The sequence below is a fragment of the Penicillium brevicompactum genome, assembly GCF_028827555.1.
Source record: "Penicillium brevicompactum strain IBT 35665 chromosome Unknown utg000001l_segment0_segment0, whole genome shotgun sequence".
Taxonomy (NCBI): domain Eukaryota; kingdom Fungi; phylum Ascomycota; class Eurotiomycetes; order Eurotiales; family Aspergillaceae; genus Penicillium; species Penicillium brevicompactum.
The window spans coordinates 1,104,543-1,129,351 of record NW_026623203.1 but is presented as its reverse complement, the minus strand read 5'-3'; the positions used below and the strand labels follow the sequence as shown (position 1 = coordinate 1,129,351).

The following is a 24,809-nucleotide window of genomic DNA, read 5'->3' as shown; positions in this document are numbered from 1 at the left end:
CCCGCTGAGTGCAGGAGCGGGTGTATATCTTGAGGATGAGCTGTCAGAATTCCATCCTCGATACGTGGATCATGCGATAGAAGAATTTATACCCGGAATGCATGCTTCATGGGATCCTGGTGTGAAATGTTGGGCTTTGGGAGTTTCGCTCCAGGAGGAGGGATGAATTATTAGCGCCCAGGCAGACCCCACATTCCATTTCAATATAGCTATTTGCGGGTGACTAGCCGATTATCTTACGACCAACACATTTTCAAAAAAGTTTTGTTGGTAGATAGGAAAATGCAGACCAAATATAGCAAACAAAGATAATCACCGTACCCGAGGACGAAATTTCTCAGTTATCCCAAGAGCTCACCTTTGAAAGAAACAAAGCTGCAGAGAGTCACCAGCTAAAGAGCAAATTCTTTACAGTAACACAGACCTTGGAAGTGGCCGGCTCCAAGGGCCAATTGATGTGGAAAATAAAAATCTGCGCAGCGCGGCATGCTTGCTCTTTTTGAGGTTATACAGGCTATTGGGCGCGCCTGTAAACACTCGAAAAAGCATTGCTATCGAGTGCTTTCCGTCGAAGGGGTTTGGGAAAGTATTACATACGGGAAATAAGAAGGGCGCATATTCTTGCAACATCAATCATAGTACTCAGGCCCTGATTTATCTATGGATGGCAATTTTGAGCAACCAAGACATATGCGGCAAGATTTCGAATGCTTTCAGTAATTCGTCGTCACGGTATTGCAATAATCAGACTCGGGCGATTTTGATGTTACCGAAAAGTTTCAGTTCAGCCTGACTAGTGAACGCCCGCATGTGTTCAAATATACTCAGAAGCATGCTCTATAGGCTCGGATACATACCAACAAAGATAACAAAAAGATTAGAAGCCAGCCCTCAAGTTATCATATTGGGAGGCAGGGTAGCTTAGCTGATTCTCGCTCTTCTCTAAAGCGCCAGTGCCTCCAACGGTATCTACAACCTGCAAAATTCCCCAAGTCATTCGAATGGTCATACGTCATATGTGAGTGAGACATACCGTGGAAATCAAACTTTCATCACCTTGTTTGTCACCGCTGAGCTCCCACCACATACCCCCACCAAGGCCGTTGGACTTGATATACTCACCCTTCTTACGCGCAACCTCGGGGGTATCATAGCTGATGAACAAACGCGATCTTGAGTCATAACAGTAGCTAGCAGCTTCTTGATCGAGATTTGTGACCGCGCAGCAGGGCTGGGGCAGAGCCTTATAATCCCAAACACCATTCTCCCAGCTACCACCCCCTACACCATTGTAAGCTTGACCAGGACCATCGGTGTCGCTGAAAGCCCGGCCGTACAGAGGCATGCCCATGACAATCTTGTGTGAGGCCACTCCGTGCGAGGTGTAATAATCGATTGCTTGGTCGGTGTTGAAGGGAGTGCTTTCTGGGTTGTCTTTGGATGGGTGAAGGTTGGCGTCGTGTCCAGCTACGGTGTCCCAGCTTCCCGCGTAATCGTAGGTCATCAGGTTCCAGAAGTCAAGGTACTGATCCATATGAGCGAGATGCTCTTTATGGTAATTGGTAGGGCCTAGAACCTTGGTTAGCTGGCTTGATTGGGTCAATTGAAAGAAATTACACGTACCAGCAGGGGATGCAGCAGTGAGTAAGAAATGATAGCCGTCATTATTGGCTGAACTGTATGAATCAAGCGCCTGGAAGACTTAGCAGAGCCAGCAAAAGATAAGCGAAAACGTACCTCACGAAGGCGGCTTAGTATATCTACAAATCGGCCCGCTTCTTTATCATTGGCAGGGTACTATGTAATATCAGCATCAAACGCCGAGAAACAAAGTAATATACTCACTTCAAAATCTACATCAATACCGTCAAAGCCCAAGTTCTTCAGCAGTTCGATAGAGCTATTAGCAAAATTCTGGCGCCCTTCCTCAGTCTCAAATGCCGTTCTGAGGTTGGAAGAATAGGCCCAGCCTCCAATCGACAAAAGAACCTTTAGATTGCGATTTTTCTTCTTGAGTAAAAAAAGTTGCTTAACACAGCCATAGACATTGTTTCCGCTATCAGCCCAGGAATCCGTGGAGTAATGCTTTTCAGTGTCCGACCAATCATCCGACATAATCACCTCTCCGGAGGCCTGGGCATTGGCAAATGCGTAGAGAACATGGGTCAGTCGCTCGACGGGGATATCTTGCGGGTGAAAATCACGAGCATAGATGCCCTAGCCATGTTTGTTTAGTTGTTTTGATCCAGTGATGCCGTATACAAATGACACATACCGTGTTCACAAAATAGGCTACGGAGCGATACCCGTTAATATCACGAGTAGCAGTGTCAGTTGAATTGATCTTGGTTGACGGGGAATTGTAGGCAGTGTTCGCCAGTCGCGCTAGGCACAACAAGAAGGAAACACCAAAGTGCATAATGGGGGATTTACAAGGCTATATCCGATGAGATGGGTCAGTTTAGCAAGCGATAGAAAGGAAGAGTCTTGTTTGAAATAACTTTGAGGCAATGAGAAGCCAGGTTAGTTATACTCAAGGTCGACAAACAATATGCTGATCGTTTTTGCATACAATAGGCCATTATATAACCCCGCTATATAGTCCACAAATAAAACTTTGCAGCGTATATGCTTTAAATCAAGACCATCACTAAGCCAATTATGTATTGTGAGATTTGAACACATTAAACTCTGTCACAATATTTAGACTAGTCCATGTCTACTTTCTCCCAGCCCCACTTGAATGCCATCAACAAATTACATGGGTCTGTCGCTGCTCCTTTGCACTAGCACCCATAATTTCATCTTCCAGCATGATAATCTACACAGCTCAGTCGATGTTCAAATTTTCATCAAACGTAGCTGTTAGATAAGGCAGGCCTTTGACTTTTTCTTGATTACCATAAAATAAAATTTTGTTATTAGCTTTGTCGCCAATTTGTTTCCACTAATATGATCAGTCACTTATCTGGTAAGTGATCCTTCCTTTCCCGCCATAGCAATTTGAATCTTCGATAACAATATTTCTGGGATTCAGGCGAATTGGGACATATACAGTGATATTGGCAATCAATTTTCCCCTGTTCTCTCTCTTTGTTTGCCCTCGCTCCATTTCAAAGAAAGTTGGCCTCATTAGGAAGATTTTTCGCTCACCTTGCCCTGAAAGGAAGGAATGGAGTGGAAGGGGTTACCAATCCTACAGCTGCGCGACGACGTTCACACTACCAAAATCACAGGGAGAGAGACACCCTCCTATCCTGCCAAGCTTCTCTCTCATTGGTGCTCAATTGGGCCCTAGGTCACGTTCCCCCCCATTCCGAGTTTGGTTGTCGCTTTTCGTCTATTTGCTCGCTTGTCCTACTACCTGTATGTGTACTTGCTTTGCAAGGTTCATTTTATCATATTGTGCCGGATATCCTCCCTGTCAGCTATTGCAATAATCTGCCTATGCCAGTGCTGCATCCTCATCATGCTGTCTGCCTGCTGCAGTCTTCCTTCTGGTGACTCGCTTGTCTTTCTGGCTCGCCTAATTACCCGTTCCTTGCACCGATCCTTTTGCCTACCTCAATCTTTTTGTTTTACATCCACTGCATTGGGCATTCACACCACATCGGGTAGTGTACATACATGAACAGTAAATTGACTTTACAAATATTCATAGGGAAGAGATTCGAAGTATGCACACTAGACAGCGCCATCTCCCAGCGTGGGCTTCAGTGTTGGAGCCCCCTCTTATTTTTAGGTAGAATATTTTCTGGGTAACCACTTGCTATTTGATAAAATATCCATTTAGTGAAGCAATCTCAAGTGCCAGACTGTTTGCCTATCCTCGTTCCCCTGTCACCGTCCACTTATCAAATTGAGATGATAATATAGATAAAGGTCATCGTTAAAGCTCGAAAAGACATTGCGATGATACTGCACAAAAGACTTTATAGGCAAGGATATAACATCCTTGTATTGGCTCTTTGTAAGTTCTACTTCAATACAGCAGAATTCGAAAACAGATTACTCCTTGGACATTCACGCTTTTTTTCCCAGCGTGTTGTAGCATGTGTATATTGGTTGTATTGTTATGGAGTTGTGTGGGTCACAATCCAGTAATATAAATACAGGTCTAACCCTATTGCATGAGAAGTGCGTATCAGGATGACAGAACAAGACCATCAAAACAGGTGCTCCAACATTTTGTTAATGTATTTCTGGTAGATCGTCAAAATTACGGTAATCACACTTTGCGGCATTGGACAGACCACCCTTGCCGACTAAATGACTCGAGTAAGCCAAGCGGCCATGTGGTTATGCAGCCCAACAATAACTCACCCCGCCCCGGTGTGTCATTCTCCCTATCCTATACCTCTCCAGCATACGAACTATATCGACAAAGCCGTACTATATATTTACGTGCGGCAATTTTTCGTTATATTTGACCCTCCCAACACTTCAACGCAGCCCACACATAAGTACTCTTGCGATGTCACGAACAACTACAATCCGCCATCTGCCAACCAAGGTCATATGGATGATAACGTATCACCTTGATGCATTTAATCTCAGTTGGCTGCGACGTTCGTGCTGGGCTAACCGCGAATCAATACCGTCTCCTACTCATGCGAAGTTGATAGAAGCGGAAACCGATGACTTCGGACGTCAGAACAACTTGTACGCTTGTCGGGATTGTCTTAGACTTCGACCAAGGGCAAAATACGGGGACAAAATGATAAAGAAGGAGAAATCCAAGTGAGGACGCGATGCGAGTGATCGCTGGTGCGTGGACTGTTGCATCAACCTGCGCCCAGCACCAATCGATACGCGGCTGGCTTTCACATTGAAATCCTTGGGTAACATCATGTTAAATGCCTCCGATGTCGAAGGTTTCGAGCGGGTGCTTTTGAGAACGGCATACCCTTGTCTGTGTGCCAAGTATGTCAGCGGAACGCGAAGACAATAGAGGAACGTAAGGAGGCTGACCGAGTACTACAGGAAAGAGATCAATTGCGCGCGGTACAGGCTGAGCGGAGAGCCAGAGGACGTGCAATTTATGGCTCAGATTCAGAGAATGATGAGAATATTCCCACAAGTCCTATATTCAGTGAGGAGCAGATGGCTATGATCCAGCTCGAAGCCAACAGCCCTGGCGCTGGGTATGACTGAACTTTTGTCAATAATGAAGTCCATGGCAAAAGCTTTAGCTGCAGCGAACATTAGCTGTAGCGAACATTGTCAAGGACCTTGACGGTTGGGAGCGGTCTATCAATTCCAACAGAATGTGGGTTGCGAAGGATAGAAACAGGATTTCTGAAATACAGACAAGAATTCGTGGCTAATTTACAGCGGTCACTATGTACCGATGGATGGGGTGGGAGGATGTGATGGATGGATAGATGATTTTGTGTACAGTAGAATTCGAAAACAGATTACCCCCGGGACACACAGGCTTTCTTTCCCGGCGCCCCACTCGGCCGGCGCTAAACTGTATTCAGTCAGGGAAAGTCTCCACCGTCTTTTCTTGATGTATTTCTGGTAGATCATCAAGATTACCGCAAACACTGTTTCCGGCATTAGTCGGATCCTGCCAGAATGCCCTCCGGATGCCCCGTGGCCATACAGAAAATTCGACAACAGAACTTCTATACACTTTGACCCTACTGCCCCTCCCTGCCTTTCCATCCTTCGCAACATCGCTGTCTGAGATCCGCCAGATTTTGTGTACATCACGGTGCAGTTCTTCCGGAAATCGGTGTCACTGCCTACACGTATTGCTCAATTCGCCAGAAATCCTGAGCTAAGTCCCACTAGCTTATATCAAGTCTGACCCGTAATGCGAACTCTCAATATTAAGATACGCATTTGGTTACATATACCATGACGTAATTGGCTACGTAATTTTGTCTGACGACAGTCGATCACGTGCCGATAAGCGTCATACTTATTGCTTATGAACTAAATACATTATGGATGCGGTACATTTAGCGCGTACTTGACAAAATTTCTATAGAAATAAGATATCATCTCATAATGCAGGCAGATGCAGGACGCAGGGAGTCGCGTCCCGAAGTAGGAACCCTCCCGGCCCCCTCTCTTACTTGAGGCGAAGCCACTAACAACATCTATCAGCCATTGTCTGAAAGTGAAAAACGTCATTTCAGCAAGTATGGAAAATTCTCGCACAGAAAATTGGTTGACTTTGAGGTAGGTATCGATGGGTATTTTGATTTTGGTGTTCATGCGCTGACCGTTGACAGGGCCGGGCCACACTTTCCTGTGGCGATAATGCGCGTTCAGCCACTGTAAGTGACGCTATTCAGCCTCGGGAAGCAAGTTTGCGTCAAGATAGAAGCTCTCGATCCGGTACTCCTGTCTTTAATGCTGATAGTCTCCACAATGGGGCTGTCGGGGATGCGTACAGAAAACTTTCCACCACCGAAAAACGTCTTTTGCAACCAACAAAGTCCAGTGTACAAGATGCCACAATCAAGGAGCAGCGTGTCAAGTTTGTATCCGAGGAAGATGCTTCCGTCCTGTTTCCATTTGATTAGTTTATAAGCATGAAAACCATGGAAAATATATGATCTCGAATTTTCTGTATGGCCACGGGGCATCCGGAGGGCATTCTGGCAAGTAGGGTCTGACTAATGCCGGAAACAGTGTTTACGGTAATCTTGATGATCTACCAGAAATACATCAAGAAAAGACGGTGGAGACTTTCCCTGACTGAATACAGTTTATCGCCGGCCGAGTGGGGCGCCGGGAAAGAAAGCCTGTGTGTCCCGGGGGTAATCTGTTTTCGAATTTTACTGTACCCTAACCACGCGAACGACAACATGGTACGGGTCGCGGGTATTGCGGCAATGGCAATGAGGTCTGCCCATGGAGAGAAAGCGTGTGTGCCCAAGGGGTAATCTATTTTCGAATTCTACTTTAGCCTATTAGGTCCAATTATAGGGCAAGATTTGATGTGACAGGCTGCCAGCATGCTGCAATACCCAACCCGAAAATTTCTAACTAGCCAGCGTCTCGCACTGGCAGCGCGATATTGATGTTACATTGGATGGCGGCGTAAGGCTAATGGAGACATGCTCAGGGTGTAGTTCGGCCTACTTCAGACGATTGAAGATGCGCAAGAACATGTACATGCCGGTGTAGATATGAGCGTTGGAATTTGATCTGCAAGGGGTGTCTCAGTAGCCGATTCACCGGCTGAAGTTGAAGCCAAAGATTGACTATTTGTAGGTGTCGGTGTGAAGATCAGGGTTGATGATTGATCAGCACTGGCTGTTTCAGAAGCTGATCTGCCAATTGCAGTTGAGAACAAGGACAGACTGCCTGTAGCAATCAGCGTGGGCGTCTGAGAGGAACCTGTATTACCGATGCTACATTTACTGGGCACCTTAAGGCCGTTTTCTAGCATACAACGAGACGCGTCTCCTTGTCGGTTCAGGAAGGTCACGGTGCCATTTTTGTTTACTGTCACCCAGGCGACCTGCTCTCCATTTTCAGTGCCACATATATCAACTGTGACCGACTTATCGTCGGAACCAGTACCAATGAAAGCTGGAGGGTGTTAACAATATCCTGAGGGCCTTTGATAAAGATAAGTACTCACTCGAGCAATCTTTGCCTTTCAGCTTAGCAAAGGTTGCTGAATAGCCTGTACAGCCGTGGTTACTATGAGACCACACTCTACAGTTATTTTCGCCGTCAGTGTCATGAATGACAGCCAAAAGGCTACCTGACACGATAGTTCCGATAAAGAAAAGATAATACAGGTCCGCTCGAAATCAGTTTCACCATTTTGTTCTCTTTGATTCTTTCTTAAATCTTGCCGAGACCCACTTCGATGTCCATCTGGCCTAGCCCATCATCGAATGCCGAATAGGAATAAAGTATTGAATATCCACTAGCTATATTAGGCCTAGCTTCAACGAAAATAGAGGTCGAGTATCGATCAAAGAGAACAAATTGGTGAAACTGATTTCGAGCGCGTCTGTACAATGACTGCATCGTGGAATATGTGCAGCTTCAACACAAGCAAGTGTGATGATGCTGCTCCCTGGGGCCGAGAGTTACTTATGTCCGAGACTGGACCCTTCAATGCGACATGTATATGTATTTTTTATATTTATTCATCTTTTTAAAAAGGTAGAAAAAGAGAGATTCCAACTACTTGCGGTAATTTTTTTGTGGCTTAATTTTCTGCGGTACAGCGGACAGGCCGATTCTTCTAGGTCGTGATGTACTTAATGCGAAGGGCTTAGTTGAAGCCCGGTTGAGCACACTGTTGTTCATAATTTAACTGCTAGTTTACTACTAATTATTTCAACCCAAATATCAAAGCCAATGATCTCAACTAGATGCTGCCATCTTCTAAGTTACTGAGTTAAAACTGCAATCAACCATCGTTGTCAAGCAAGGAAGGGCTTGGAATTACCCATTGGCCATGGCATACTCATCCGAATAGGCTTGCTGAATTGATTTATGATCGACTTTCAACATCCCCGTCACCTTTTTTGACCAGGGTGAAGCTAACCATGATTCTGTTTTTCTCTTCCACTGGTTCTCTCTACATGATGGACAGAGGGGAAGGAATACACACCAAATCGCAAAATCCCCTTCTCATCACAAAGTGCGCACGGTTGTGTGCCAACAACTGAAGGAATCAAGTTCAAGACACCACTAGCAGCTTTATGTATCGAATCGCGTGAAACAAAGGTCCTATAAAGGTAGTGTAACTTTCTCTCTCTGTCTGTCTCTCCCTCGCGATCATTACCTCATCCTCAGCTCATCACGCGCCCATACCCAAAATGACCACTCATGCCTCCCAAGCGGGAAGAAAGAGGTCAGCTAGAAAGCCTGTTCAGAAAGCAACCGTGATTGAAACCGCTCACGAAATTCTAAGCAAGGCTGCATCACCTGTCGACAAGAGGATTCTGGATCGGATCCAAAAGTGTCTAAATCGCGCCCACCATGCCAACACGTCAGAAGCGGAAGCCAAAGCCGCTCTCTTTGTATCTCAAAAGCTCATGAGCCATCACAATGTGACCCAAGCGGACCTTATGGCCAGTGACAACAACAGCAATAAGGCACATTATGGTGGACGGAGCGTCGTGAGCATTACAAGGACCGGGAGTTCGTCGAAAAGGGTTACAAAGGAGGCTTTCGCGATGAAGTTGGCAACAACAATGGGTACCCTATTCGACTGCAAATCCTTTTCGACCGATTTTCGCACGAGTTTGCAATGGACTTTTTTTGGAATTGCTCAAAATACTGTTGCGGCAGCGATGGGGTTTCAGTTCGCTCACAACCAAATTCTGGACTGGGCGGGTGCCTATAAAGGCGGCACAACCACATTCAGTTACCGACTTGGGGTGGCAGATGGGCTTGCGGCCATGGCCTATTGTGAAAAGAAAAGAGAGTTTGAGCAAGTGCAACGCAAAGAGCTAGATCTGATTGCGGCTAAAGAGAGCGAAGAATCAAAGAAGCGTCAACGAGAAGTTAACAGACTACATCTTCTACCGACCTCCAAGGCCGATTCAAGCAGCCCCTCAGACTCTGAAGACAAACTTCTGGTGCCAAAAAGCCCGTCTTTAGACATGGCTGACTCCGGTATGGACTCCGATAGCGAGCCCGATGAGGTTGACGTGCTTGTTTTCAAGGCCGACTTTAACATTGACGACGCCCAAATTCAAAATTTCGGAGATGACTTGGACGACAGTATTAACAGATTCGTGAAAGATGAGTCTTCAGAGCCATCGAATTCCATTGAAATTCCCAAATACAGCATGGGTTCAGAAGCCACAGTCAAACCAGAGTCTTCGCCTACGTCCGTGACATCTCCCTGGGAATCTGGAATGCAACTTGCTCAGTTCCGGGCAACAGCGGAGCAGGTTGCGGATGACTATCTGAAGCAGAACAATATCAAACTACGCAGCGGTAGAAAGCGATCATCAAATGTTCGTGATCTATGTGCTTATCAGCGCGGTAAACAGGACAGTTCGAAAATTCAAATCCGTCGACAGCCGTTGGCCTGAGGACTCTCTTGCTTGGCCTTTTCGGTGATTTATCATTCGGATACTAATCCGAACATATCTGTATGTTGATCTTCTCCGAGGAACATTTTTCTCAAACCCGGTACAGGTGGCGGTGGAATCAGACAGGTCAACCAACTTGGGTGATACAATAAGGTTACGATTTGACGGTTGGATTAGCTGTATTTTGATAATATGAATTTATCTATTTTTGAATATTTGTTTGGACCCGATAATGTTTGATGACTCGGATTATCTTCCACTTTTGCTCTTGTTACCTCGAATCAACATTGATTTGTTACCTTTGGAAATCTGGAGTTTGGGATTTCGCGTCTATTTCCTTCCGAGTGGAGGCAAGCTGTTGATCCGGGCTCGGGTGCAGATGCCTAGCATTCCTCATCGCAGGTGATAAATACTGGAAAAACATGCCGCATTGAATGGCTCTATGGTCAACCGGTTATATGAAAATGATGCAGGATGTACGAGCCTGGAGTTTATCCACCCTTGTCAATATCAGAATGACTACATCCAATTGAATAACTTCACTTCTATGTTAATTCAATATGGATGAGCCAATAGAGACCAGCGAGATATTTAAGTGGCATCATGACATGATGATATTAACGGCATTGTGCAAGGTGCTTCCTTACCACGTTCTGGTTGGATCCAGAACTACCCATGGTTGAGCAATGAATTGCACTAAGACCTTATTTCATGCTGATGTCATATCTATATGATCGCGGAAAGGAAACGCCATTCGTCTGTTGTATAGTAGAACGGGGAAATGTTAAACAGAAATTTGAGTGCTATGTATATCCATGCTGTCCCAGGTGTGACCTTCGTAGGAATTATATCAACCAACATCAAAGCAGTCAAAACATTTATCAATCAAACCAAAGCCTATCATACGCTTGGAATTCAATCTTCACATTACAATATCGATCTCCGATCAGTTTTCAGAGAACTCTCTGATTGGTTGCCGCAATAATAGTGTATTGGGGAACCCTGCAATCCGAAAATTACATTTATTCGAAATTTTTCAGACTTATGTGTAGGTATACATAGAAGTGAACATAAAAAAATTCCATATCTAGTAAACTATAGCACTCACTTTATTGAGAACAGTCTCCTAGTTTCCAGAATCTTGTATTTATGTAACATTTCAAACCAAAGTGGACCCGCAAAGCCTTCCTTCAATCAAGGGTCGCTGCTACCCTACATCGGGACTCCGTCTATTAAAGGAGGAGCCAATACGAGAAGCCTCGAGCAAGGCACGGCAATCCTAGCTCCAGCAAACGACGTGGACTAAATATAATTGCCGACGCAATATGGTCTTGCGTTTTCCAAAGAAACTCGGCTCGTGATACATTCAAGTGGAGGGTCCCCTGTATGCTTGTATTCTATTTCGCCATTCTCGAATACCGGTCGGAAGGAAAGGTTTCGGTAAAGCTTTAGTTGCATCTCGTCAAGACGGAGGCCTGGGTGATCTGGGCTCGTGAAAATCCAACACTTGTTCCCAACAAAATCCTTGCCTCTATGGTGTTCCCATTCTGGCCTAGGCATCCAGTCGGAATAGAAAATCTTCTTGTCAAGGTATGACTGAGGCGTGCACAATGGCACGTGATTTAGTTCAAACTTTTTGGTCGGGTGCTTTTTCCGAAATCTTGTAACAACATTCAAAACTCTCCCCATGATATCGGTTTGATTGTTGAAAAGGATGTTCACACCGAGGCAAAATATATCTTGGGAGATCAAGTTGCTGTCAGCCAAACGTAGTGTTCCTTTAACGGCCACATGGAGAAGGCCTATTCAACCCATTTATAGTTTTGGAGCAGATATATCGTGCCAAATTCAAGGCTGGAAAAAAAGGGAATGCTTCAATCGGAACCAACGAACAGCATTTCACATCATTTTCTTGCGGACTCAGAGTACGCAAGACGGTAGCAGCCTTTCTCATAGTCTAACCTTAGAGTTAACCTTAGAGAAAGACGAGAAAAAACAGACATCCCATGCCTCACATAAGTTGGAGCAAACTACTATTTTAAGATCTGCAGAGGTTTGTAAATTATACAGCATCATTTGGGTGGATGTTGAAAGGACTCTGTGCTTTCAAAAACCTATACATCGACAAAAGCTAATAAACAGCTATTACCACCGAGCTTCTCGAAGTTTATCGTGGGATACGCAAAGTTGTGAGGTCTAAACATAGATGCTGATACTATTCCAATATAATTCTTATATGGCACTATTCCTGCCTTCATTGCATCCATAAAATTATTCAAGTTTGGTTTCATTGGCGAATGAAGTTCCATGTTGGGTTGAGAGGGTGACCGGATGGTTAGTTGACAGTACTTCAAGTCACCTGTTCAGTTAAGTGCCTCTCGAGACCCAGGCAAATCACGTTTACATGAGCCAGCAACTGATTAAGTTTACTAACATGCCGAGGATACGCGCCGAATTTCGATCAGTGAGCCAACAACAGCGCGGATAATATGAGGATGGTCGGTGAACTGAGATAGCATCTGGTTTTGCTAGGCGCCCGCGTATCTGTGTACATACCTCTTGTAGCATGAGTAAAGGTGAATTCCTTACCGTGGGGTTTTATGGGTCACTCATTCAGTAATATAGATAATGGCTGCCCTGATCAAGGGAAAAGTTTGAATTTAGCCTGGAAACCGGCAAAGTGCATGGAGAGAGACAAGGTGATGAAGCGATAGCTTAGTAAATCTGGTCAGTTGATTACCAAGCAGATAGTTTTCGTCTTGTGACTTGATTCCCGGAAAATAAATCCCAGGGTCGTGAGTTCTGATTGGATAGAAATCGAAAGCTCCGTCTTTCAGACCGCTTTCTAGGCTGATAGGCGTATTTTACAGTACAGGATCAAGACATGACTAGATGTATTTTTACGGGAAAGTGCTATATGCTTGCCCTGGTGTGCCCCTCAATCCATATATAGCTTCAACATCAATATAACAAAGCAACAATCATTAAACATCGCTGGTATTTTCGGCCTCTCTGTGGGTCCAAGTGATTCCAGGGGGTTCCATGTCATATACGGTACTGTGACGATGACTCATTGCTGACCATACAAATATTACAATAACAGTTTTGCCAGAATTCTGAGGCGGTGGCCTCACTCGGCCTAGCGCGCGTCGGGATTGGTTTCTCCGAATCAAGAAGAAAGAGTTTGGAGGTACATATAGCTGATTTCGAACTGTAGTGAAGTTGCGATCCTTTGTCGAAAATCTTCTACACGGTTGTTCAACTGGTCTGGCCTGTGTTTCTATTTACCTGGTCATGTTCTAACTCGAAGAGCATTATGTGTGCAAAGCAAGTAAAGATGAGTAAATTTTCCCTCAAACCGTGGTTAGTGTTGTGGTTCAGAGGCATGAATTGTCTTTTTATCTCAGAGTGATACATGTGTCTACATATATAAAAATGAGCCAGGTTGATTTCTAATCAACTTGGTCGTCTGTATAGACACTTCGGAGCTAATTCCGACGGTGCGGCTTGGTTCCTGATCTGCACCAGCCTCAGATCACAACAGTTAGATATGGTAGAGATTAAAAATTCCTTGATTTACCACGAAACTAGCATTTGATACAGGCTTGAATGGATTCATGGATAGATGGATGGATGGATGGATGGATGGATGAATGGATGGATGGATGGAGACTGGCAAAGGCTCGTCAAGTTTATTCAAACGCTTCTGTTTCTGATGTGAGAACGGTGTTGATGCCGCTCAGGTATTCGAAGCTCAGAATGAACTCGCCTGTGCATCCTCACTAGGTAGTTTCAGTCACTTGCAAAGAAGACCAGCTTTCAACCATACTTTGCTAGAGTGGTAATTGACTTCTTCGGTCCATCATATCTCACTGAACACAGGGTCAAAGTTTGTGTTGGCCTCACTTCGACATACGATATGCTGTTCTTCAGAACAACAACTAGGGGAGCAAGAGACTAAACAGGAAGATCTTTCGGTCTTAAATAACAGCCCAAGAATGTGCAAAACGTATGAAAAACACATTTTAACAAAAGTCTTTGGTCCACGTGGCAGATTCATGGCTCAACAACTTTGCGAACTAAAGCCGTTCTCAATTCATGATAGGCGAACAGGAAATGGAGATATATGTGTGTGTATTGGTCAGATTGTAGCATTTTTCGCTGTTGAAAATTCGGCAACTAACCCGCCCGCGGGTCAGTTATCAATAACAAAGGAAAACGTACAAGAGATAAATATTGCGTGTGGAACATGAGGATATGAACGTAATTTTTGGAAGGCAGGTAGAAAGTGTTTCACAATAAAACTCACAACCAAAGCACGGTTTTTTTACAGTTCCTCCTGAGCCTTTTCTCTCTGGTCACTTAGCCGCTGGGCGCTTATCTGTTGGTTGTGATCCTGCTGAGCCTGGGATTGCTGGAAAGAGCCAAAGAGAGGATTTTGCGCGGTCTGCTGGGCGGGGTTCCGGTTAGACCCGAAGAGAAATCCTTGGACAGGTTGCTGCATCTGAGGGTTCTGGGTAGATCCAAACAGAGTCCCTTGGGCAGTCTGCTGGGTGGGTTGCTGGCTGTATCCAAGGAGAGATGCTTGTGGAGTTGCCTCAAGTCCAGATTCAGGAAGCAGAGAAGAATTTTCGCCAGACTTTAAACTTAGGCCAGACAAGCTCAAAATAGCATCTTGTAAAGCAACATTGGAATCACAAGTCAAAACTTCCGAAATGAGTCTGTCGGCTTCTTGTGGCGAGATAATCTTTTTGAGAGCCGATCGGGAGAGGCCAACCTCCTTCAATGGAGGATTTCCATTGGGACCTTCAAAAAAAGAAGCCAACTAGCGTGAAAGGAAACTTATCATGCTTGGGATCCACCTCACCAACAGCTACCCAATTTAAGCCGTATGTGCCACCAAATTGCGTTCGAACGAGGTTCCGAAGGCTGACCAGTGCCTCATCCCCTCGAAGGGTGTCAGGGACTCCTGCAGTTCTGGCTCCATCAATAGCAAGCTGGCCCCCAGTAGCAGAGCTCGACATAAGACGTATTCTACCCATACTGTCCTCGACTACGAAGCGCGCACCCATGATGCCAAGTTGTTGGATCATGCGTATTCTCTCTCCAGTTGATGTATATCCGGGATTGATGGAACGTACAACCTGTCGAGGTAACAACGCGATTGTTCTCTTACTGCTGCCAGTAGAGATATGTTGTAGCTGACTGCCTGCTTGGTTGGAGCCAAAGTGAGAAGTCGATGCTTGACTTGACCGATGTTGCGAAGCTAATTTGTGAACGCTGCCTGTCGCCTTCTGAAGATGAGTAAAATCGGCCCACTTTGTTGGATAATGAAATTGGTCGCAGAATTTTTTAACCGCCTCCATCTGAGAAGGTGCTACTTCCGGTGACAGAAAGATGGGTCTCCATGACCCCAAAAGTTCCGTGTAGCGGATGATGCCGAGTTCGGGGTCTTTCTTCATTAGAAGATTGCTATTTTTTATTTTCTTGTTGATTTCGTCAAGTACTTCAGCCGGCTTTCGTATTTCCGCTGGAATAGGCCTTTGGTGAATATTTACACGGGGGTTTTTCTGAAGGCCAACGTAAAGTGACTCAATATGCTGTGTAGCTTCCTCGTGAGCGGCTTTGTGATATGAACATAGGTCCTCCTCAACATGTGGCTGGGTGGCGGATCCTCCTCCCTGAAAGAAATGGTGGTTTTTGTTTACCTGCCCAGGAAAGAGTTTTTCAATTTCCGCTCCGGCCCATTGTACCTCTTGAAACTAATTAGCCAGAGAGTTCGACGTTGATTCTTAAAAGATTCTCACTTTGAAATGCTTTTTCGGCGTCTGCTTTTTCTGAGGTTGGAACCTTATCAGGGTGCAAAATAGCCATCAGTTGCTTGTAATTAATATTGCAGTTTTCGGGAATATTCTTTTCCCAAGCACGTCGAATTGTATTTGGGTCATCTGTGGCACTGAGGATATCTGCAATCATACACCGACGGTCCGAATCACTGGGCTTGTATGGCTCCTCTGCATCGTCCATGTCTGTGTCGCCTTCTAAGCCCCCCGACGGGGAAGGTAATTGCGCGCTTGTCACCGAAGGGGCAGGTGGCTGGGCCTGCCCTAGTGGAACCGGGGCTTGCCCTTCTTCTGGTGGGGCTTCGAGCTGGGCTTGCCGTGGTGGAGCCGCAGCCTGAACTCCATCTGGTGAAGCTGCACCCCCTACAGACCCTCCTACAACATTAGTCCTAGACGCGGAACGCTCAGGTGTGAGACACTGACCATGTTCATCAGTATGGACATTAGTCAAGCCTCCATCGGTCTGCTGCGTAGACATGATGATAGGAAGACTAATTGTCTTTCAGTTCGGGCAATATTGCTTTTTTGATCTGTTCTGGCCTTCAGTATGTTAGCCCCACATATCTTTTCAGAGAATAAAGAATCAGGGGAAGTATTCTCTTTGAATGGTGTCATATCATATCTGTACCTTATATTACAGCAGATGGGTAAATGCGGAAATGATTTTTCTTCTTTTGGGGTTGACTTTTGAGATATGGATTCTGGAATTATAAAAAATCGAAGAGTAGAGATGAAACAATTTATATCTCAGAAAGTCTGGCTAGCGTGATGGAGTGGGTTTCAATTCCGGACAAAATCAAACGCCCTCTTTATTTAACTTTTACAAGAGAAGCATAGCAAGCAGGGATTTGAGGCTCCAATGATCTTGCACGTCTCAGCTCTCATGTTGCGTATTTTTCGAAGCGAATAAAATTGACTCACCCATAAATCTAACCTTGGACATAATACAGGCTGGTTTAAAAAGTCTTGACTGATAACACTATGTATTAATACTGCATAGACCGTTTCAATCACCAGCAGCAAGAAAAGCTTGCTTTTCAAAAAAATCTCGACTTTTTGTCAGGATACTTGTCAGGAGCACTGAATAGAACACCTCTTAGCCGTCAGTATTTTTCTGGAGCGCATCAGATTAGTGGTCTGCGTAGATGGAATTGTGATGGGCAATATTTGACTGTAGGTTGTGCTACGAAAAATCATAGCTATAATTTTCTTTTTCAGGTCGTACCTATGCCCCTAAGGAAAGATCAATATATCTTAACCAAGATATAACCAATCGATCTGGAAAGTGCGTTGCAAGAAATACTCTCTAAACCCACATCCTCCTTCTTCATGTGAGAACAATGCCATCTGGTAAATCACGGCGTATCTTTCACGAAGAAATCATTTAGTGACATCAATGCGCTACCGCTACCAAAAAATCAATAAAGGGAGGGACAGAAGAAAGACTACCAGCTGATATCCATACTTACATTCTGGTCGTGTATCTTCAAATTGGTGACGGTATTTATTGAGGCTCAATATTGCTTTTTTCCATATTTGTGTTTATCTCTTCCACCATGACACATAAATATGACCTGCAGATAGTGAATTTCAAAATAAGCATGCAGTATAGGCCCCGTCACGGTGACATGAAATGCCCTATGCGGTGAAACGCCCACCGGGTACCTGCACATTCGAGCACCGTCATTTCCATGATCTGAATTCTGCCCGAGAAAAACAAAAACAAGAAACTTTCGATTTTCAATTCGATCACTCTTTCCAAGTAAGGATACAAATGCGGGGGAGGGCGGAATACAGGACGACACACGGTACTAGATTGTCTGCTGTTTACTACTATGATGCCAAGATCTCCTCTAAAGGCGTCTGACATGGAGACGAGAGACAATTCTTTACTGTATCATGCGCCTACATATTATAAGTATTGAGGTTTTATACGATCATAATTTTTTTACCTAGGAATATAGCAATTTTGGTGGGATTCTTGGTAGCACAAAAGTACTGATAAGGGGAATACGTGGGATGAAAACAATGTTCAACTTGATATAGACAATCTGGCTTTGCAGAGACGTGTCAGAGGGTTCTTTGGTGCATCAATCTGTACGTAATATTATCATTTATATAAGTTCAACTCTACAATTTCTCCGTCTCTATATTTTGTACAGAGTGACTATGGAGTTGACTATAGTCATTCTCTTGACTAACACACACTAAGTGTTCATTCCATCTATGCCATGCCTCCTACTTGTAGCAGGGTCATTAAGCTTACTGATATATGGTAAGCCTTGTACCTCGCCATGAGAAAGTCCGGTATATGTAGTGCCCCCGGGCGGCCTGATAGCGTTTGCTTTCTCTGGAAAAAAGATATACGTATCTTCGCGGTGCTGGAATTAGTACACAGACGATCAATTGTGGAAATCAAAAAGCTATCGTCGATATTTATACGGTATAAGACTATTTACGAAGACGTTTTGAAGTTTCCTGCCAACCGAGCACTGGGGATGACCAGGATAGTTAGGGAATCTGAGACAAGTATGGGAAATATATGTAAGTGGTCAAACCGTTAGGCGACACTTTTGCAAACACCTGGACACTTCATTGCCGGCAGATGAACATGAATCTAAATTTGGGTCCAGTAATGCTATCATCATATTATGCAGTCATGCATCGATCACGATATTCATAATACTGTAGGACGTGACATTGTACTTGTGTTCAGAACTCTCACAAAGAAGAGTCGTCTAAATTTTTAAACAGAAAGTATTTTGGAGTTAACTCAAGAGGATCTCAGGGCATGAAACCTAGATGAGGCAGACATGGATCAATTTATAGAAGACAAGAGACTGGCCATGCTCGTCGTTCTTTCATTTAAGTAATATAGGTCCGCTCATTTTTTAGACATTCAATACGTTGCTACAGCAATTTTCGGAAACAGTTTACCCCTCAGACACATTCACTTTGTTCGTCGGCTCGTACCCGAAACAAGCTTGACCCTTATTAGGACAAGTGGTAAGATATTATCCACTTATTGAAGAGCTAACCTTACGAACTAGCTGCATCCGGCCTAGCGTTATGCCGGATACGAGCCGACAAACAAAGTGTGCGTGTCTGAGGGGTAAACTGTTTTCGAAAATCGCTTTATAGTAGGTAGATCACAGGCAGCAAGTTGAGCTGACCTACTTTTCGAGTCATATACCTCGAGATGTACGTAAGTCGCGCCAGACAATAAATATCTTTCTCCAATATTCTGAGCTTCAATTCCTAGTTACAATCACACTAATAAAATATGAGCTTTTTGATTTATAATATACGGGCAATATTTACCGGTGAAACAATGTACTAATCGTTAAAGTATGAAAGTCAATGAGAAGGAGAAAATTGGCAGCCGGTATAAAAGATTGGGTTGTTCTAGAAACCCGACTACAATTTTGGTGAAAAAAATAACAAATTGTTATTTCATTCATTTATATGTATTCCTTTTCCAACGCAGAAAGGAATAAGGCAACAAAACACTGCCGACCACAGATCATGCGCATTTCGTAATACACGGACACCTCCTAGTCTACTGGAAGAAGTATCTCATCCTGCTGCAAACTCTATGAGTATTGGTTTATTTATCCTTTTTTGGAAATGTTAATCTTCGTTCCAATATTGAAAAGGACTATCTTTCCTGGACCTCAAAGAACTAAGGCGGCGCAAGCACCGACGGCCACCAAGAGCCACCTATCCCCCAAAAGACGCTTCAACAAGTTCCGGGAGCACTCAGAGCGTGAAATTTGTTTTTGGGGGGTCAGTCAGGATATCGAGAGTTACTTGGATATAAACATATGCAAGAATAAAGAAAATGAAAGGGTCGGAGATAAACAGCATTGAAGGGCATAAGCTCCTAGGCATTATGATTGCGCCCCGTTTCGACGAGACAGCCTGGCTGGACCCATATTGATGCTCATTATTCGTATGCTCCTAGGAATCGTACCAGTAGATTAGCCGAGGCGCTGAAGTTCGGAATTACATTGGCAAAATGTTGCTCTACTCCTCAGAAATCGATGCGCGCTCCTAGGAACTAATATCGAGGCGCATATTACCTCTACCAAGAACGTCCCTTTGACCCGGCTCCTAGGAAGCTACTTTACGGCACTCTGAATCATGCGAAGGCTTCCCCGGCTAATAATAAACCAAAAAGTCTTCTATCCTCGCCGTGAGAGATCCTTCTTGTCAAACATTCAAATTTGTAAACTACTACACAGATCTTTTCTGTCCCGGCTTCGCCATGGTTAGTTAGCTATTTCACTAGTTTCGGGCCAATATTATCAGAGGATTGCTTGCTAACCAACAGTCCTAGACCCTACGCCAAATCTATCTGGACTCGAAAAGTGTCCTGAGTCAAAATACCATGAAGTAGGATACGACTTCCTTATTTTCACTCCTTCAAACGCTTACGCTATGAGCAGCGTGATAGCTGTCCATGGCCTTAACTTTATGGATGCAGATGAAAAGTGCTCAAACTCTTCGTGGCAGCAATCGTCCAACATGGAGCCCACTGAAGGATGGTTGAAAGCCTTCTTTCAAGACCTGTCTTTCCGAGACAGCCGCTGGGGAGTACGGTTGTTTGTTTACGAATACGACTCTATTCGCACTTTTTGCAGCAGTGCTGAAGGTGTTCAAGAAGAAGCGAATGTCATGTTGCAACGACTGTGCCAATCTCAATGGTCATTTAAGGTGGGTATCATCGCTTTCTAGAACCCACTCAGCCATTCAGGGGCTAAGAATGAAAAAGGATTCGCGGATCATATTTCTGTGCCAGGGCCTAGGAGGTGTCATGATAAAACAGGTGAGTTGAGTGAGAAAGTTAAAGCGCTGTTGTTCACAAGATACACAGGCTTTGGTGCACGCATCGGCAGAACGTGCTTATTCCGAGATAAAACACGCGACGTGGGTCCTACTACTGATTCTCGAATGAAGAACGTTTGAAGCTAATGGTAAAAGGTCTGGTCTTGTTTTCTTTGGCACCCCTCACATGAAAATCAATGAGGGCCGCACTGGGTTGTTTGAAACAATTTTCTCGAATCTGTTCCGCGGCGATGCAAGAGAGAAGCTGCCCAGACTACAACTTGACTTGGAACTTCTTAGTACCGCATTTCGTCACCAAGTTGAGGACTACAAATTTGTCTCGTTTTACAGCGAAACCGATCAGGTGAGAAACGGATTGTCGGAGCAGATTCTCTAGTCTTCATACGCAGGTCATTGATATATTTTCTAGACTGTGCCATTCAATTCAGCGGTGTTGAATTTAGCAGGCCACCGAGAAACTCAAGTTCGCCTTTCGGTAGACCGAAGCGAGCTTTGTTGCTTCCTTATCGGCTCGGTTAGCTATAAGAAAGTCACACGAACTTTACGGATGCTTTGTGAGGAGGTCATACAAGAACAAAACATGTCAACCGAACAATAGATAAACAATCGAGCTCTTTGTAATCAAATAAATGGAAGGAGCAGCGAAGAAATATGTCAGTTAGGCAACCGAACGGTCGTCTTGTTTGCTGGATTGCGTTGAACCCCAAGTCCCCTGTGGTGTGGCAACTTTCATAACTGTATCTAAACCTTGTATGTCAACAAAAGAGGATTGCGATTTTACTGGTGCGCCAGATGAATTTTCAGCACCCCCATCTGCCTGATGGTCGTAAGACTCTCAACGACCTTGGTAGTACGGTGCAGGCCTCGCCAAAACCCGCCCACGAAAACCCAACTCGTGGGTAGAGTATGGTCTTAGTCAGCAACCCCATGGGCAGGTTATATTTTGGAAAACCCAACCCAAGACCCAAATAGGTAACCTTTGTAACCCACAAAATAAAGAAAAGTTGACCTGTCACTTAACATAAATTTATGGAGCAATTTTTGATTATATAATATCTTCTTCATTTGCTTTCAGCGCCTCATCTTCTTCGAGTGCCTCTTGGCTCTCGCTCTCTATGGGCTTCTCCATGCCACTCAATTGCTGGTTTTCTAAAGTGAGTCTTTCTGAGCACATATACATCATTTGGTCTTAAATGGTTGCTTTGCGTAGAGACCCTCGGCGGTAATGGCAGATGTCTCGCGCACTATTGAAAGGTCTTTCGACTCCTGCACCTGGAGCGTTTTCCTACACTATCCAAAATTTCATTCCAGCTACGGGTCTATTGGAAAGAGCACGAGCATGAATTCCCAATGCTGTCACGAATTGCACGCGATTTGCTCTTGGTCCACGCTACGAAGATTGACAGGGAAGCGCCAAATTGACAGGAGCATAGTCGCTTACGAAATCTTAAGCCCTACGATTGTCTCGCAATAGTTTGGATGGAAGATAGATGATCCAGCTTGCAATAATCTCGATCAGGAGATATATTTATCTTAGACTAACAACGGCTCCGAGCAACGTTACGAGTGCCTGAGAAATAAATGTGGTAACGCTGAGTATATCTCGCCAGGAACTGCCATTCTGGACCTTGCAAACCAAAACACTTATGTACAGGTGTTCCAATTGATATCAGTCAGCACTTTTATGAGTCTTGGCCTTGGCATGGCCTAATTGAATAAGTTATGTATTTGTGGTTTCTCTGCGGTTGACTGCGGTCAAACCATGCGGGTTTGCGGTGTGTTTGGTATTTTGCTCAATCATATTGAGCGCGTTGGGGGTGTGCGGTTAGGCTTTGCCTACCCATGCACCAGTTGTGGCGAGCTCTGACGCTGAGTGAGGTGTTGCTTGTGACATGTAGATTAGTCATCCTACTGGTGAAGTCTGAATGGAGGGCGGCGAATTGATTTGTGGCCAATTGGTTATTCGCTTTACCATCTCTCCACCTCTACTTGACAGGTTGGTCTCTGTCGTTACGAAGGTTGAAATTCCGTCTCATGTAACCTGACTCTTTGTTCGAGGTGTTTAAGAACTAATTCTCTCAGATGATTTCGTACTTCATGCGATGCGGATGCTAGGAAGTTAGCCTTTGGTTTGGCATTCAAGGTGATGGACTTACTAATAACCAGAACCTCACCGCGGTCTTCATGTGTGTTTTCCAGCCGTTTTATGTTTCGCCCGGAAGCCTCTTCTGATATAATTTCATCATACCGAGGCTTTCCATTGAAAACTGTCGCACGGCGATGCTGGCCGAACGGCTTGCCGTGTTCTATCATCTGGTTCGATGCCACGTAAAAAGACATTTCAAGTATCTTTTTCACATGATCAGCGCGAGGATGTTTGAACAGGATTATTCAACTCACATAGCCATCATCCAAGACATCATCGCTTAACAAGCTGTTGAGAAGTGGTTGTGCTGCAACCGCAATATCTGAGAAATTCAGCATGACTGGCTTGCGCTTTGAACGTGGAGGTCGAACCTACCTAATGTTTGGACCTCCCACACGAAATGTACCCGGCGCACGTGTGATGTGCAAGTGTTATACCCGTAGAGAAGCTTTTTTAGGTAAGAGATGACACCTGCTATACCGAAATCGGTTGCGATTGCCAAGACGCATTCGTAATGGTCTACGGATTTGCGAACTCCATACGGTCCGCCCACAAATGCTGTCAAGGACGTATAGCCATCTAGGGCTGTACGATGGTAAATAGTCTCAGTGAGACCTCTTCGAGGTTGAACAAAAAGTTCCAGTACATCCTGCTTTTCTGGCGACCAAGATGTCACCATGAACGGGTGTGTCTGGGCCCAGGAGAATAGGCTTGCTGCGGGTATCCAGAGACTTATGTATTGGCCTGCCTCGACATGTAGGGGCCTTGTAAGTGCAACCCTTATTTTAAGCGGCGTTTCCTCTTTGCCCTCTGTTGGTGTTTGTTGCACCCGATCACATCTGATAGAGGCACGAGAATAGGGACGCGGCGGGAAAACACCGTTCCTAACGATAAATGGGAAAAGCTCGACCAAAAATGCAAGCAGCATCATACCAAGCGGAATATAAACATACAACCGAGGCAGCAGAGTACTGGATGGCAGATGCCGCCACACAAAATATATGCAAGCTGTGGCCAGGACTTGATGTACTCGAAGGAATGACTCGTAGAGGAAACGGCGAACGAAAGGGAAGGATAACAGTAGAATTGCGGCCATAATCACAGAACTCTGAGAAAAATCAGCGCTAAAGACTTGACAGGGAAGGTTGGGGGAGAGCGATGACAAACAATTAATGCGAAGATGTTGGGCTTCTCACGAAAATTCCAGCTCTTCCGATCAGCTGCCATCGCCATTATGATATGTAAAACGAGGAGAATGCCAGTCATCCAGCCCACAGCTCGGTGAATGCGCTTGCACGTCATCAAAGAGACACCTATGGCATTTGCAAGAAATCCCAGATGGTGTGCCAAGAACAAGAAACTCATGTTGATCACTGAAAGGGTTCCAGCGCGGTCTCTAGCCATTGTTGTTGATGAGGTGTTGAAGGCAATAAGGAACACATTTGTTACAACATACGTGATGTATGTCAAGGCATCGGCTCGAGTGCAAGGAGCAACTAGCCTATGGTGACTCCACAAGTATGGATATGTTAAATGTTTCGTTATGAGAAATGACGAAATTCTGAGTAGGTTCTGACAGGAAGGGGCTATGCGAATGAGAAAAAGTGCTGTCAGTAAGCATGCCGCTGCAATGGCGTAAAAGATCGTGAGTTCCATTGTCAGGCAGTACTTAGATACCAAAAGAATGCGAAGTATTGCAAGAAAATCACGGTGCCTTATATCCAGGATAGAACAGCTCTTTTGCAACGTTTGACTATTGCATCCAATATGTTCTTCACCGTCACCGTAAACCTGTTCATTTCATCACTGTGTTCCCCGGTCCAAGGAACAGTGTGTACTCTGTGCTTCTGTAATCAGCTCCTGTGTACCCCAATCACAGCACACTTCGATTGTTAAACAGGGTGTACTCCATTCCCTGATCGGAATCTGTTTCAATTCTGG

General features: G+C 44.7%; 7 protein-coding genes across 7 annotated transcripts; 2 read left to right on the top strand and 5 right to left on the bottom strand.

Annotated features, from left to right (window-relative positions):
- Window positions 1-877: 877 nt before the first annotated feature.
- On the bottom strand, window positions 878-2,419 carry N7506_000228 (glycoside hydrolase family 18 protein; the record flags this gene model as incomplete). The annotated part of the gene is made up of 6 exons (XM_056949524.1): window positions 878-976; window positions 1,034-1,569; window positions 1,624-1,693; window positions 1,738-1,797; window positions 1,846-2,217; window positions 2,276-2,419. The coding sequence occupies 6 exons, from the start codon at window positions 2,417-2,419 to the stop codon at window positions 878-880; spliced, it is 1,281 nt and encodes a 426-aa protein (XP_056815439.1).
- Window positions 2,420-6,018: 3,599 nt separating this feature from the next.
- N7506_000227 (uncharacterized protein) lies at window positions 6,019-6,539 on the top strand (the record flags this gene model as incomplete). The annotated part of the gene is made up of 3 exons (XM_056949523.1): window positions 6,019-6,057; window positions 6,118-6,192; window positions 6,246-6,539. The coding sequence occupies 3 exons, from the start codon at window positions 6,019-6,021 to the stop codon at window positions 6,537-6,539; spliced, it is 408 nt and encodes a 135-aa protein (XP_056815438.1).
- Window positions 6,540-7,102: 563 nt separating this feature from the next.
- On the bottom strand, window positions 7,103-7,682 carry N7506_000226 (uncharacterized protein; the record flags this gene model as incomplete). The annotated part of the gene is made up of 2 exons (XM_056949522.1): window positions 7,103-7,554; window positions 7,607-7,682. Coding segments are annotated over 2 exons (528 nt in total), but the record flags the coding sequence as incomplete, so codon positions are not given.
- Window positions 7,683-8,804: 1,122 nt separating this feature from the next.
- N7506_000225 (DUF2786 domain-containing protein) lies at window positions 8,805-10,031 on the top strand (the record flags this gene model as incomplete). The annotated part of the gene is made up of 1 exon (XM_056949521.1): window positions 8,805-10,031. One exon carries the CDS (start codon window positions 8,805-8,807, stop codon window positions 10,029-10,031), a length of 1,227 nt encoding a protein of 408 aa, XP_056815436.1.
- Window positions 10,032-14,358: 4,327 nt separating this feature from the next.
- N7506_000224 (putative glutamine rich protein) lies at window positions 14,359-15,103 on the bottom strand (the record flags this gene model as incomplete). Its single annotated transcript, XM_056949520.1, has 2 exons — window positions 14,359-14,837; window positions 14,899-15,103. 2 exons carry the CDS (start codon window positions 15,101-15,103, stop codon window positions 14,359-14,361), a joined length of 684 nt encoding a protein of 227 aa, XP_056815435.1.
- A 694-nt stretch (window positions 15,104-15,797) lies between these two features.
- Window positions 15,798-16,352, bottom strand: N7506_000223 (uncharacterized protein; the record flags this gene model as incomplete). The annotated part of the gene is made up of 1 exon (XM_056949519.1): window positions 15,798-16,352. The coding sequence occupies one exon, from the start codon at window positions 16,350-16,352 to the stop codon at window positions 15,798-15,800; it is 555 nt and encodes a 184-aa protein (XP_056815434.1).
- Window positions 16,353-22,732: 6,380 nt separating this feature from the next.
- Window positions 22,733-24,524, bottom strand: N7506_000222 (ferric reductase family protein; the record flags this gene model as incomplete). Its single annotated transcript, XM_056949518.1, has 4 exons — window positions 22,733-23,071; window positions 23,123-23,190; window positions 23,244-23,976; window positions 24,036-24,524. 4 exons carry the CDS (start codon window positions 24,522-24,524, stop codon window positions 22,733-22,735), a joined length of 1,629 nt encoding a protein of 542 aa, XP_056815433.1.
- Window positions 24,525-24,809: the final 285 nt, after the last annotated feature.